Source organism: Leucoraja erinacea, unplaced genomic scaffold (genome assembly GCF_028641065.1).
Source record: "Leucoraja erinacea ecotype New England unplaced genomic scaffold, Leri_hhj_1 Leri_703S, whole genome shotgun sequence".
NCBI classification, from domain to species: Eukaryota; Metazoa; Chordata; class Chondrichthyes; order Rajiformes; family Rajidae; genus Leucoraja; species Leucoraja erinaceus.
Genome location: NW_026576623.1, coordinates 64,835 through 80,557, shown reverse-complemented (window position 1 = coordinate 80,557; position 15,723 = coordinate 64,835). Strand labels below are relative to the sequence as shown.

The window sequence follows — 15,723 nt, the reverse complement described above, 5'->3', positions numbered from 1 at the left end:
AGGAATTTAATACCAGGACAGGTGGCTGCGGATGAAAGAAATCAGTGAGAAAGCAAATGGCATGTTGGCCTTCATAGCGAGAGGATTTGAGAAAGCAGCAAGGTGGTTCTATTCCAGAGCCCTGGCGAGACCGCACCTGGAGTATTGTGTCACCCAATTTGAGGAAGGACATTCTTGCTATTGAGGTAGTGCAGCGTAGGTACACAGGGTTAATTCCCGAGAAACATATAAAATTCTTAAGGGATTCGATAGGATTGATTTGAGAATTAAGGGACTGAAGTTTAGGGGCAACATGAGGGGGAACTTCTTTACTCAGAGAGTGGTAGCGGTGTGGAATGAGCTTCCAGTTGAAGTGGTGGAGGCAGGTACGATTTTATCATTTAAAAATAAATTGGATAGGTAAATGAACGGGAAAGGAATGGAGTGTTATGGTCTGAGTGCAGGTAGATGGGACTAGGTGAGAGTCCGACATGGTCTAGAAGGGCCAAGATGGCCTGTTTCCGTGCTGTAATTGTTATGTGGTTATATGATAGGCTAGATGCAGGGAAAATGTTCCTGATGTTGGTGGAGTCCAGAACCAGCGGTCACGGTTTAAGAATAGGACATAGGTTTAAGAAGGATGAAGATTTAATGAAACCTGAGGGTTAACATTTTTCCACACAAAGGGTAGTGGGTCTATGGAACGAGCTGCTGGAGGAGGTAGTTGAGGCTGGGACTATCCTGGCGTTTAAGAAATAGTTGAACAGGTACATGGATAGGATAGGTTTGGAGGGATATGGGCCGAACGCAGGCATGTGGGATTAATGTAGATGGGGCATGTTGGCCGGTTGACTCCATGTACACCTCACGCTGCCTCGGCAAGGCCAGAACATAATCAAGGACCAGTCTCACCCCCGGCCACTCCCTCTTCTCGCCTCTCCCATCGGGCAAGAGGTACAGAAGTGTGAAAACGTACACACCTCCAGATTCAGGGAGTTTCTTTCCGGCTGTTATCAGGCAACTGAACCATCCTACCACAACCAGAGAGTAGTCCTGAATTACTATTGTGCTATCTTTGATAGGACTTTACTAGCTTTTTCTTGCACTAAACGTTATTCCCTTATCTTGTATGTGTACCCAGTGGATGGCACAACTGTATTTGCGTAGACACAAAAACTGCAGCAATTCAGCGGGACAGGCAGCATCTCTGGAGATAAGGAATGGGTGACGTTTCATGTCGAGACCCTTCTTCAGACTATAGGGAGAGGTCGAGCATGCTAGGTTTAAGATGAGAGGGGAGAAGATTTAATGGATCCTGAGGGGTAACCTTTTTTCATGCAGAGGGTGGTGGGTGTATGGAACGAGCGCTGGAGGAACGAGTTGAGGCTGGGACCATTGCAACTTTTGAAAAACTGTTGGACAGGTAACATGGATTGGACTTGTTTGGATGGGTCGAAGTAGGGCAGGTGGGACTAGTGTAGATGGGGTTCGTTGGCCGGTGTGGGCGAGTTGGGCAAAAGGTTTCCACGCTGTAAGACTATGACTCCAAAGATGTTGCCTGACACACTGAGTTGCTCCAGCATTTTGTGTTTTAAGCAACATGAGGAGTGACGATACATACATTGCGGGTTTCTGGGTCGAGAAACCAATATGATCCAACAATGTCAGGCAGAGGTCAGACACGCTACATACAGGTGGGGAACACAAAATACTGTAGATGTGGACGGCACGGTGGTGCAGTGGGTAGAGCTGCTGCCTCACAGCGCCAGAGACATGTACCCGATCCTGACCACCGGTGCCTGTCTGTACGGAGTTCGCACGTTCTCCCCGTGACTTGCGTGGGTTTTCTCAGAGATCTTGAGGGTATGTGTGTATGTGTGTGTTAGAGTGAGCGAGTGTTTGAGAGCGAGGGTGTGTGTGCGTGTGAGAGAGAATGTGTGTGTGTTTGAGTGAGTGTGTATGTGTGTGAGAGAGGGTGAGTGTGAGAGAGACTGAGTGTGTGAGAGAGACTGAGAGTGTGTGTGAGTGATGGTGTTCATGTGTGGGACAGAGAGAAAGTGTCTGTGTGTATGTGTGAGAGAGGGTGAGTATGTGAGAGAGACAGAGTCTGTATGTGTTTGAGAGAGTGTGTGTGAGTGATGGTGTCCATGTGTGGGACAGAGAGAATGTGTGTGTGGGTGTGAGAGAGAGGAAGACTGTATGTAGGTGTGAGTGAGTCCATGTGTGCAGTGAATTCCAGCATTTTTCATGGGCCAATAATCCATCTGTGTTTATAGACATGTCAGTGTGTATCTACTCACATTCTACAGTGAGGGTCACATCCCTCTCTGCTGTCCCGTGTTCATTCTCTGCCACACACTGATAGACCCCAGCATCCTGCCGTGTCAGGTGAGGGAACGCCATCCACAGCTCGTTGCTGGAACGTGTTGTGTTCAGCGTGACACCGAGATGTCTCCACGTCAGGTTAGATGTTGGCAAACTCTGGACGGAGCAGAGGATCGCTGCAGAGTTTCCTTCCTTTACACTGACCCAGGAACTGTTCACGTTGTCGGGGGAAGTGATTGAGAGATTCTGGGGGACGCCTGCAAACAGATAAAACTCAGCAATCAGTTTTGTGGCACTTTTGGTGAACCTTGGATTGTAAAAGATTTTAGTGTTTAGAATTTGGCGATACAGCACGGAAACAGGCCCTTCAGCCCACCGAGTCCATGCCGACCCTCGATCACCCGTTCACACACTAGTTCTAAGGTTAGTTTAGAGATACAGGGTGGAAACAGGCCCTTCAGCCCACCGAGTCTCTGCCGACCATCGATCACCCGTTCACACATTAGTCGATGTTTAGGGAAACCTGAGATATAGGCAATGGTGTAGAGAGATATAGAACAAAGATTGAAAGATAGATATGCAAAACATTTACGATAAAGGAAACAGGCCATTGTTAGCTGCTTCTTGGGTGAGAACGAGAAGCTGGTGCGACTTGGGTGGGGGACGGATGGAGAGAGAGGGAATGCCGGGGCTATCTGAAGCTGCCCAAGCGAAATATGTTCCTCCAATTTGTGTTTACCCTCACTCTAACAGTGGAGGAGTCCAAGGACATAAAGGTCAGTGTGGGAATGGGAAGGTGAATTAGTCTGAAGAAGGGTTTCGGCCTGAAACGTTGCCTATTTCCTTCGCTCCATAGATGCTGCTGCACCCGCTGAGTTTCTCCAGCTTTTTTGTGTACCAGGTGAATGAAAGTGTTTAGCAACTGGAGATCAGGTAGGTCCTACATCTCTCTACATCATCGTCTATATCTCTCATGTCCCTTTCCCGTGACTTTCACTCTGAAGAAGGGTCTCGACCCGTAACACCACCCATTCCTTCTCTCCAGAGATGCTGCCTGTCCCGCTGAGGTACTCCAGCTTTTGGTGTTGATCGATTAGTACGGGTGTCAGAGGTTATGGGCAGAAGGTAGAAGAAAGGGGTTAGGAGGGAGATATATCAGCCATGGTTGAATGGCGGAGTAGACATGATGGGCCAGATGGCCAAATTCTGCTCCTATCGCCTATGACCTTATATACCAGCACTGTTAATGGATTATTGCTGTTCCTGCACAATAAACGATGTCCGTACTTACATTGCACATTCAGTGTGAGGATCTGTGAGGATGAGACAGTTGGGTATGTGACTCTGCAGGTGAGGTTTTGCCCGTGATGTTTGAGCGCTGGGGTCAGGGACAGAACAGAAGTATATGTCCAAGTGTCTCCCCACTGAGTTACTCTGTGTGAGGCTGAAGGTGGTTCACCAGTGGGGTTGCCCCAGGTTACTCTGTGTGAGGCTGACGGTGGTTCATCAGCGGGGGTGACCCAGGTTAGGGTGGGTGTTGTTCCATCACATGTGGTGTTGAAGGAGCAGGTCACGTTCACAGGATGACCTGCCACCAATTCAGCAGAGAATATCGTGGGTTTATCTGTGAAATCTAACACACACAGAAACAGATACTGGTTAGTTAAATATCACTGGATACATCGGCTCACATGGTAATCCCAGTCCCACACGAGGAAGGATGTTTTTACAAGGTACAGAACTGTGAAAACACACACCTCCAGATTACCAAGTACGAATCTGACCCCTGGTCACTCCCTCTTCTCCCCTCTCCTATCGGGGAAAAGGTATGGAAGTGTGAAAACGCACACCTCCAGATTCAAGGACAGTTTCTTCCCGGCTGTTATCAGGCAACTGAACCATGCCACCATAACCAGAGAGCGGTCCGGGTTAATGAGCGGTCTGCCTCATTAGTGACCCTCGCACTATCCTTGATCGGACTTTGCTGGCTTTACCTTGCACTAAACGTTATTCCCTTATCATGTATCTGTACACTGTGGACGGCTCTATTGTAATCATGTATTGTCCATCCGCTGACTGGCTAACATGCAACAAAAGCCTTTAAGTGTACCTCGGTACACGTGACAATAAACTCAACTAAACAAGGGTGATCCCGGAACAAGGAGGTACAATGGTGAGGGGAGGTTTGAAAGGTCGGGGATGAGGAATCTTGTGATGAGCTGTGATTGGGAAGATGGGGATAGCGTTCTGGACTAAGAGCAGTAAGGATAAGACAGTCATTGTTTAGTTTAATTTAGTTCAGCCTGTGTGAAGTATAGATGGTGTGGACAGATGACAGAGGATAGATGGGGGCTGAAAACCTGGTAATGACAGTGTGAAAAGTGCAGGTGTCACGATGATGCACAAATGACCCAGGAGGATCCTGATGGTGTGTGTGTGTGTGTGTGTGTGTGTGTGTGTGTGTGTGTTTCAGTTGCCTGATAACACCTGGGAAGGAACTCTACAGTCAATGCGTGAATTATACGGAGCACTTACCAGTAACATGGAGCTGTGTTAAACGGTGGTAGTTGAAACGACGTCCCCCTCCAAACTTCACTGTGAAAAAATAAGGACCTGCATCTTGCTGCGTGACGTTGTCTATAACCAGCGAACAGTCGTTGTCTCCCAGATCTCCTGACAGCCGGGTCCGATGGCAAAACTTTCTTGATTCTTTCCTGGGCTTCTTGGAGTGGAAGGCTACAGTTGTGTCGTTGTTCGTCTCACATTTAAACCATATTCCAGTCCGTGGTTCATTGTTCAGAGTCGATGGGTATGTGTAGTGACATGGAATCCGTGCACACAAACCATTGTGCGCAGTCACATCTCCGGGATTGTCCGCACTCCACTCAACCGACACCGCGGCTGAGAAGAGAAGGAACAATCTTTAGCAGTGAACACCCTGTCAGTTCACTGGACTCACTTTCCACACTTTTATCCTGCGCTGTGGGCCAGTTGTGTACAGAGCAGAGAAGAGCAGCATGGTGGTGGAGCCTCACTCCTCACCGCCCCTCCCACAGTGTGTCACTGCCACAGTGCATCACTCCCCCCTCACCCCCCCTCCCACAGTGCATCACTCCCCCCTCACCCCCCCTCCCACACAGTGCATCACTCCCCCCTCACCCCCCCCCCTCCCACAGTGCATCACTCACTCCCCCCTCCTCCCACAGTGTGTCACCCCCCCACCACCCTCCCCCATCACTCCCCCCCCACCGCCCCTCCCACAGTGCATCACTCCCCCCTCACCCCCCCTCCCACAGTGCATCACTCCCCCCCTCACCCCCCTCCCACAGTGCCCCCCCCCCCCCCCCCCACAGTGCATCACTCCCCCCTCACCCCCCCTCCCACAGTGCGTCACTCCCCCCTCACCGCCCCTCCCACAGTTCGTCACTCCCTTCCACAGTGTGTCACTCCCTCACCCCCCCTCCCACAGTGTGGGTCACTCCCTCCCACAGTGTGTCACTCCCCCTCACCGCCCCTCCCACAGTGTCATTCCCCCCTCACCGCCCCCTCCCACAGTGCGTCATTCCCCCCTCACCCCCCTCCCAGTGTGTCATTTCCCCCTCACTGCCCCTCCCACAGTGTGTCATTCCCCCCTCACCCCCCCCTCCCACAGTGTGTCATTCCCCCCTCACCCCCCCTCCCAGTGTGTCACTCCCCCCTCACCGCCCCTCCCACAGTGCGTCACTCCCTCCCAGTGTCTCCCCCCTCACCGCCCCTCCCACAGTGCGTCACTCCCTCCCAGTGTCACACCCCCCTCACCGCCCCTCCCACAGTGCATCACTCCCTCCCACAGTGCATCACTCCCCCCTCACCGCCCTCCCACAGTGTGTCACTCCCCCCTCACCGCCTCTCCCACAGTGCATCACTCCCCCCCTCACCGCCCCCTCCCACAGTGCATCACTCCCCCCCCCACCGCCCTCCCACAGTGTGTCACTCCCCCCTCACCGCCTCTCCCACAGTGCATCACTCCCCCCTCACCGCCCCTCCCACAGTGTGTCACTCCCCCCTCACCGCTTCTCCCACAGTGCATCACTCCCAGGGACCAGTAGAGTGTCCCTTGTAGCCAGGATCCGGAGGGCAAGGAGCACAGCCACTCCACCTAGGGTCCATAGGGGGAGGAGTGACTCTGCTGTCAGCGACTGAAGGACTGGTGATGGGATCTAGGGAGTGGGCAGGGCTGAAGATGGCCTGGCTGGGTTGCTCCTAGGCCTGGCCAAGCTGGCCCTCCGCGAGTCACAGTGCCAGGCAGAAGAGGGCTTTGCCTGAACCAGTTGGTTGCAACATTATTGGGGTTATGTCCGTGCCCGGGTGGTGTTAGAGAGAGACATGGTTATATACTGGTTTATTTGTAGCATAGTTGTTTGGAAATGTAGTGCCTGAATAATTTGGTGATATTGTAATATGGTGGAGGATGTGTCACCACAGTTTGGGGTTTATTTTTGGTTTTTGTATCGTGATCGTAATTAAATAAATTATTTTTGATTTTTAAAATAAACAGTGCGTCGCTCACTCCTTTGCTACACTATATTCCATCTGCCACATCCCTGCCCGATCTCCCAACCTGTCCTAGTCCTTCTGCATAGACCCTGCTCTCCCTACACTCCCTGCCTCTCCACCTATTTCCATATCATCTGCAAACTTAGCCACAATGCCTTCAATCCCCTCGTCCCAATCATAAATGTACAACGTGAAGGGTAGTGGTGTACAGGAAGGAACTGCGGAATTTAAGAAGGAACTGCAGGTGCTGGAAAATCGAAGGTATACAAAAATGCTGGAGAAACTCAGCGGGTGCAGCAGCATCTATGGAGCGAAGGAAATAGGCAACGTTTCGGGACAAAACCCTTCTTCAGACTGATGGGGGTGGGGGGGCAGGGAGAAGTAAGGAACAAGGAGGAGGAGTCCGAAGGCTGGGGGATGGGAGGAGACAGCAGGAGGGCTGAGGAAGGGGAGGAGACAGCAAGGGCTAACAAAATTTGGAGAATTCAATTTTCATGCCCTCAGGATGCAGACTCCCCAAGCGGAATATGAGGTGCTGCTCCTCCAATTTCCGGTGTTGCTCGCTCTGGCCATGGAGGAGACCCACAGAGAGGTTGGATACGGAGTGGGAGGGGGAGTTGAAGTGCTGAGCCACCGGGAGATCAGGTTGGTTAATGCGGACTAAGCGGAGGTGTTGGGCGAAACGATCGCCAAGCCTCCGCTTGGTCTCACCAATATAGATCTGCTGACAAGGAACTGAGGATACTGGTTTAACATAGAAACATAGAATATAGGTGCAGGAGTAGGCCATTCGACCCTTCAAGCCTGCACCGCCATTCAATATGATCATGGCTGATCATCCAACTCAGTATCCTGTACCTGCCTTCTCTCCATACCCCCTGATCCCTTTAGCCACAAGGGCCACATCTAAACTCCCTCTTAAATATAGCCAATGAACTATGGCAGAGAATTCCAGATTCACCACTCTCTGTGTAAAAAAATGTTTTTCTCATCTCGGTCCTAAAAGATTTCCCCCCTTATCCTTAAACTGTGACCCCTTGTTCTCGACTTCCCCAACATCGGGAACAATCTTCCTACATCTAGCCTGTCCAACCCCTTAAGAATTTTGTAAGTTTCTATAAGATCCCCACTCAATCTTCTAAATTCTAGAGAGTACAAACCAAGTCTATCCAGTCTTTCTTCATAAGACAGTCCTGACATCCCGGGAATCAGTCTGGTGAACCTTCTCTGTACTCCCTCTATAGCAAGAATGTCTTGCCTTAAACTGAAGATTGGCACAGAAATCTGGAGTAACTCAGTGGGACAGGCAGCATCTCTGGAGAGAAGGAATGGGTGACATTTTGGGTCGAGACCCTTCTTCAGACTGAAAGTCATGGGAGAGGGAAACGAGAGATATAGACGATGATGTAGAGAGACACAGAACAATGAATGAAAGATATGCAAAAAGGTAATGATGATAAAGAAATCAAGCCATTATTAGCTGTTTGTTGGGTGAGAACGAGAAGCTGGTGCGAGATATGTTCCTCTTATTTGCATTTAGCCTCACTCTGACAGTGGAGGAGGCCCAGGACAGAATGGTCAGTGTGGGAATGGGAGGGGGAATTAAAGTGTTTGGAAACCGGGAGATCAGGCAGGTCCAGGCGGACTGAGCGGAGGTGTTCAGCGAAATTATCGTAGCAGCCCCAGCTCCGACCCCTGCGGAACTCCGCTAGTCACTGGCAACCAACCAGTAAAAGCCTCCTCGCCCGTAAACACTTCCGAGTTGTTGCTGATGATACCTTGGAGAAGGGAGAGGAGGTAGAACGATCGCCCAATCATTGTCCGATCCCAGATATCCCGTCAGTCCCCGATCTCCCGATCTGGAAGAGAAAGTGATTGCAGTAAAACTCCAGTGACCAATATACATGAAGCGACATGGATTCGGCACACTGCTCCCTCTCACCTTGACAGCCAGAAGGGGGGGCTACATGAGGATGCTGTTCATAGACTTCAGTTCAGCCTTCAACATCATAGTCTCCACCAGACTGGCTGAGAAGCTACTGGAATTAGGACTCAACACCCCCCTGTGTGCCTGGGCCCTGGACTTTCTCACCGCCAGTCCCCAGGTGGTCAAGATGGAGAGACATACCTCCAACACCCTCACCCTGAACACAGGATCCCCTCCCCCCAGGGTTGCGTCCTTAGCCCCCTACTGTAATCCCTGTACACACATGACTGTGTGGGCATGTTCAGCTCCAACTCCATTTGCTGATGACACTGTGGTGGTGGGTCTGATCTCCGATAACGATGAGAAGGTCTACCGGGAGGAGGTGGCTGATCTGGCACTCTGGTGTCAGGGTAACAGCCTCCTCTTGAATGTCACAAAAACTAAGGAGCTGAATGGGGACTTTAGAAGGGCACAACATCCGAGGACGTACCTCAGGCAGCTCATGAAATTCAGAGTCTCTCTGAGGATCCTTCAATGCTTCTACTCTGGGGCTGTAGAAAGCATCTTGTCCGGCAACATTACAATCTGGTTTGGGAACAGCTCTGCCCAGGACAGGAAGGCTCTGCAGAGAGTAGTGCGTTCAGCCGAACACAACTATGGGAACTACACTCACCCCGCTGCTGGACCTATACACCAGGAGGTGCAGATCCAGAGCCAGCAACATTATGGGGGACCCCTACCACCCCAGCAACGGACTGTTCCAGCTGCTACAGTCAGGCAAACGCCTCCGCTGCTTGCTGTGAGAACGGAGAGGATGAGACGGAGTTTCTTCCCACAGGCCGTCAGGACTGTAAATTCCTATCTCACCAGGGACTCACTTTACTGTTGTGTTGTGACTTTTTATTTGTTTTCTAAAATGTAGATACTGGTTCTGTTATTTTTACACAATCCGCAGGCATTGCCACTTACATTTCACTGCATATCTTGTATGTGTATGTGACAAATAAAGTTGACTTGACTTGACTTGATGGATGTAATGCTGAGGCTCTATAAGGCGCTGGTCAGGCTGCATTTGGAATATTTTGAGCAATTTTCAGCCCCGTATCTGATGAAGGATGTGCCGGCTCTGCCGAGTGTCCAGAGGAGGTTTACATGAATGGTCCCAGGAATGAGTGGGTTTACATAGGATGACCGTTTGACGCCACTGGACCTTTACTCGCTGGAGTTTAGAAGAATGAGATGGGACCTCAATGAAACTTACCGAATAGTGAAAAGCCTGGATAGAGTGGATGTGGAGAGGATATTTCCACTAGTGGGAGAGGTCACAGCCTCAGAATTAAAGGACATTCTTTTAGGAAGGAGATGAGGAGGCATTTCTTTAGCCAGAGGGTGGTGAATCTGTGGGATTCATTGCCACAGACGGCTGTGGAGGCCAAGTCAATGTGTTTTCAAGGCGGAGATTGACAGATTCTTGATTAGTACAGGGGTCGGTGGTTATGGGGAGAAGGCAGGAGTATGGGGTCGAGAGGGAAAGATAGATCAGCCATGATTGAATGGCAGAATGGACTTGATGGGCCGAAAGGCCTAAGTCTGTTACTGTATCTTACAAACGTATGAAATGCTGCCTGACTCGCTGAGTTCCCTCAGCAGGTGGAATATCGCTACAGATTCCAGCATCTGCATCTTTTGTGTCTCAGTGGGAGAAAGTATAATTTGCAAATTTCAGGTGATATGGACATTTGTGATGTTGTGGTTGGCAAGGAAGGTGCTGTGAAGTTGCAGCAGGATAAATGTCATGGTGTTATCAATATGCAGGTAGACTGGGAAATTCAAGCTGGTACTTGATACAAAGAGAAATAACTTGTAGAGTGCCTTGGAGATGGCTTCTAAGAGCAGCTTGTAATCGAGCATACTGGGCAATTTGGTTTGGCATTGATATATGGAGGGCATAGTGGCACAGCGGTAGAGTTGCTGCCTCACAGCGCCAGACCCCGGGTTCAATCCTGACTGTAGGTGCTGTCTTTACAGAGTTTGTATGTTCTCCCCATGCTTCGGTTTCCTCCCACACTCCAATGATCTTACAGGTTTGTAGGTTAATTGGCTTGTATAAATTAGCAAATTGTCCCTTGTATGTATAGGATGGTGTTAGTGGGCGGGGATTGCTGCTCAGCGCGGACTCGGTGGGCTGAAGGGCCTGTTTCCACTCTGTATCTCTAAAAATAAAACTATTGTATAACAAACCAGATTTAATCGGTGTGATTATGGTAAAAGAACCGTTTTGAGGTAGTGACCATAAAATGAGAAAATACCGAGGCTTTATAACATGCTGATCAGACCGCACATGGAGTATTGGGAGTAGTTTTGGGCCCTATATTTGAGGAAGTATGTACTGGCGTTGGAGAGGATCCAGAGGAGGTTTATGATCATGATGGCTTTAACATATGATGAGCATTTGTCAGCATTGGGCCTGTACTCGCTGGAGTTTAGAAGAATGAAGGGGTTCCACATTGAAATTTACCGAACAGTGAAAGGCTTGGATAGAGTGGAAGTAGAAAGAATGTTTCCACTAGTGGGAGTGTCCAGGACTAGAGGTCACAGCTTCAGAATTAAAGGACATTCCTTTACAAAGGAGACGAGGAGGAATTTCCTTAATCAGAGGGTGGTGAATCTGTGGAATTATTTGCCACAGACGGCTGTGGACGACTAGTCAATGGATATTTTTAAGGCAGAGATAGATAGATTCTTGAATAGTGCGGGTGTCAGGGGTTACAGGGAGAAGGCAGGAGTATGGGGTTAGGAGGGAGAGATAGATCAGCCGTGATTGAATGGCGGAGTAGACTTGATGGGGGGGAATGGCCTTATTCTCCTCCTATCACGTATGACCTTAAATATCATCAACAACATACCCTGCATTAACAACATTGAAGCTGTGGTCAATAAGGCACACTTATGTCTCATCTTGCTCAAAAGATGAAGGAAGTTCGTCATTTTTCCACTGACTCACACCAACATCTGCACATGAATTGTGAAAGAACACTGTTAGGTTGCTTCACACCATGGTTTGGCAACAGCTCTACTCAAGACCACAAGAAATTGCTGAGAGCTTAGTTTAGTTTAGATACAGCACAGAAACAGGTCCTCTTTGCCCACCGAGTCCGTGCCGACCATCGATCACCCGTCCACACACTAGTTCTGTTTTTAGTTTAGAGATACAGAACAGAAACAGGCCCTTCGGTGTCCGTGCCAACCAGCGATCCCCGCACACTAGCACTATCCGACACACACTCGGGACAACTAATAATCTTACCACACCAATTCACCTACAAACCTGAACGTCTTTGGAATGTGGGAGGAAAGCTCAGTAAACCCAAGCTGGCCAAGAGTCCAGATTGAAGAATGCTTTATTGTCACATGTCCCAGACAGTACAATTAAATTCTTTAGCAGGTCAACAGAATATGTAAACGAGCAAGGTACACAAAAACGCTGGAGAAACTCAGCGGGTGCAGCAGCATCTATGGAGCGAAGGAAATAGGCAACGTTTCTGGCAAAAACCCTTCTTCAGACAGGCAAACTTTGTAGGGACAAGCACCTGACATCAGGATCGAACCTGGGTCTCTGGCACTTTGAGGCGACTCTACCGCTGCACCACTGTGCCGCCCCTATCGTGGATGTCACCAAGTCCATCACACAAAGCAGTCTCTCCATTCCACCCCCTGAAGGGCCTGTTAGAAAGCATTTTATCAGCTTGGTTTTGGAACAGCTCCAACCACACAACCTTTCTTCGGCCCATCTATTGGTATGGTTGTAAATTTCCATGTGTACCAGAATTCAGTGTTTGCATGCCACCCAGGCAAGTCGTACTATATAGGTCATGATGATAGGAGCAGAATTAGGCCATTTGGCCCATCAAGTCTATTCCGCCATTCAATAATGGCCGATCTATCTCTCCCTCCTAACCCCAATCACCTGCCTTCTCCCCATAACCTCTGACACTCGTACTAATCAAGAATCTATCTGTCTCTGTCTTAAATACATCCACTGACTTGGCCTCCACATCTTCTGAAGCAAAGAATTCCACAGATTCATCACCTTCTGACTAAAGTTATTCCTCCTCATCTCCTTCCTAAAAGAACATCCCTTAATTCTGAGGCTATAACCTGTGGTCCGATACTCTCCCACAAGTGGAAACATCCTCTCCACATCCATTCTATCCAAACCATTCACTATTCTGTACGTTTCAAAGAGGTTCCCCACTCATTATTCTAATCTGCAGCGAGTACAGGCCCAGTGCTGTCAAACGCTCACCATATGTTAATCATCTAATTCCTGGGATAATTCATGTAAACCTCCTCTCAACCCTCTCCAGAGCCAGATACGATGCTCAAAATTCTCACAATATTCAGTACAATAAAGACTGAGAGTCAGGGGAGATGGAGACACAGAGACACCTTCCTGACCTTTCTGTCCTGGGCCTCCTCAACTGTCAGAGTGAGGCTCAACACAAACTGGAGGAACAGCACCTCATAATTCACTTGGGCCGTTTACACCCCAGCATTATGAATAACATAACATAAGCAAGTAATCCTTGCTTTCCCTCTCTCTCAATCCCTCTCCTTTCCTACTCTAGGACCAGTCTGACTGTCCTCCTGATATCTCTGTTTGCTTCATTGTCATCCTCTCCCCGCTAACAATGATCTATCTACATTTTCCTGGAACTTCATAACCTTTGTCTCGTTTTCACACCTTTCACTTCCTTACCTCCGTGTCTCTCTCTCTCCCCCCTCACTCTCAGTCTGAACAAGGGTCTCGACCTGAAACGTCACCCATTTCTTCTCACCGATTTTCAGAATCGGGGACAGTTTCTTCCCAGCTGTTATCAAGTAACTGAATCAACCTACAACAACCAGAGAGCAGTGCTGAACTATTAACTACCTCTTTGATGACCCTAAGGCTATCCTTGATCAGTCTTTGCTGGTTTTAGCTTACACTAAACGTTATTCCCTTATCATGTACCTATACACTGTAAATGGAACAATTGTAACCATGTATAGTTATGCCCCTGTCCCACTTAGGAATCCTGAACGGAAACCTCTGGAGACTTTGTGCCCCACCCAAGGTTTCCGTGAGGTTCCCGGAGGTTTTTGTCAGTCTCCGTACCTGCTTCCACTACCTGCAACCTCCGGCAACCACCTGCAACCCTCGGGAACCGCACGGAAACCTTGGGTGGGGCGCAAAGTCTCCAGAGGTTTCCGTTCAGGTTTCCTAAGTGGGACAGGGGCATAAGGAACTGCAGATGCTGGTTTAAACCATAGATAGACACAAAATGTTGGCGTAACTCAGCGGGGCAGGCAGCATCTCTGAATAGAAGGAATGGGTGACATTTCGGGTCGAGACCCTTCTTTTATCCACAGATGCTGCCTGTCCCGTTGAGTTACTCCAGCATTTTCTGTCTATCTTCGATTATAACCATGTGTTGTCTTTGCGCTGACTGGTTAGCGCATAACAAAAGCTTTTCGCTGTATCCCGGTACACACGACAATAAAGATAGATAACATAGAATAATAGAAAATAGGTGCAGGAGTAGCCCATTCAGCCCTTACAGCCAGCACCACCATTTATTATGATCATGGCTGATCACCACAGTCAGTATCCCGTTCCTGTTTTCGCCCCATATCCCTTGATACCATTAGCCGTAAGAGCTAAATCTAACTCTCTCTTGAAAACATCCAGTGAATTGGCCTCCGTTGCCTTCTGTGGTAGAGAATTCCAGATTCACAACTCTCTGGGTGAAAACATTTTTCCTCGTCTCCATCCTAAATGGCCGATGTGACCCTTGGTTCTGGATTCCCCAACATCAGGGACATTTTTCCTGCATCTAGCCTGTCCAATCCCTTAAGAATGTTATATGTTTCAGTAAGACCCTCTCTCATCCTTCTAAATTCCAATGAATACAAACCCAGTCAACCTATTCTTTCATCATATGTCAGTCCTGACATCCTGGGAATTAACCTGGTGAAAATGTGTAGCAAAGAACAGCAGATGCTGGTTTAAATCGAAGGTAGACACAAAATTCTGGAATAACTCAGTGGGACAAGCAGCATCTCTGGAGAGAAGGCATGGGTGACGTTTCGGATTTGCTAGATGGGTTTTGGCCTGAAACGTTGCCTATTTCCTTCGCTCCATAGACGCTGCTGCACCCGCTGAGTTTCTCCAGCATTTTTGTGTGCTTTCGGATTCGAGACCCTTCTTCAGACCTGGTGAACCTCTGCAACACTCCCTCAATAGCAAGAAAACTAAATTAAACTCTCCAGAGATGCTGCCTGTCTCGCTGATTTACTCCAGCATTTTGTGTCTATCTTCGATGTAAGCCAGCATCTGCAGTTACCTTAATAAACAAAGTATTTCAGTGGTCAGACTCTGTACAAATTCACAACTCAGCAAAACAGGTTGTTGTTTGTGGGAACAAATGACTGAGACGGAATTACGTACCTGGGTTCTGTCCACTGTTCGTCTCTGGAATATCGACTGACAAACTCTTGCTCTCAGTGGCCGTCACTGTGTGGAGAACACGAATGTGTGGAGGGGAAAATTGACATCAGGAAAGTGAAGTAAAATAAGGAAGTATTCCTTATCAGCAAATAGTTAACCCCTTTCATGTCTGATGGGGCATGACTTTGATTTAGTGGAAGGAGTGGTGTAATGTGGGAAAAGTCCCTCACTATCTCTGCAAACCTACTCTGGCTCTGAACCTATTCCTGGTCTCTGTAACTCCCTCCCCACCGGCCCTTACTCCCCTCACTGTCAAATTGGAGGTATTTAATCTAGTGGGTGTGACTGTCTCCTGTTCCACATCGCCATGGTTAGGGTGCTCATTTGGGCAACACTGCACTGATTCAAGAATTGTGTGGGAAACAACTGCAGATACTGGTTTAAACCGAAGATAAACACAAAATGC

The 15,723-nt window shown here is 48.9% G+C and overlaps 1 protein-coding gene across 1 annotated transcript; it reads right to left on the bottom strand.

The window, feature by feature from the left end:
* Positions 1-53: 53 nt before the first annotated feature.
* On the bottom strand, positions 54-15,413 carry LOC129694545 (sialic acid-binding Ig-like lectin 12). Its single transcript, XM_055631271.1, has 5 exons — positions 15,258-15,413; positions 8,619-8,699; positions 4,840-5,205; positions 3,596-3,937; positions 54-2,561 (listed from the first exon to the last, which is right to left on the bottom strand). The coding sequence occupies exons 2-5, from the start codon at positions 8,656-8,658 to the stop codon at positions 2,272-2,274; spliced, it is 1,038 nt and encodes a 345-aa protein (XP_055487246.1). The 5' UTR covers positions 8,659-8,699; positions 15,258-15,413; the 3' UTR covers positions 54-2,271.
* Positions 15,414-15,723: the final 310 nt, after the last annotated feature.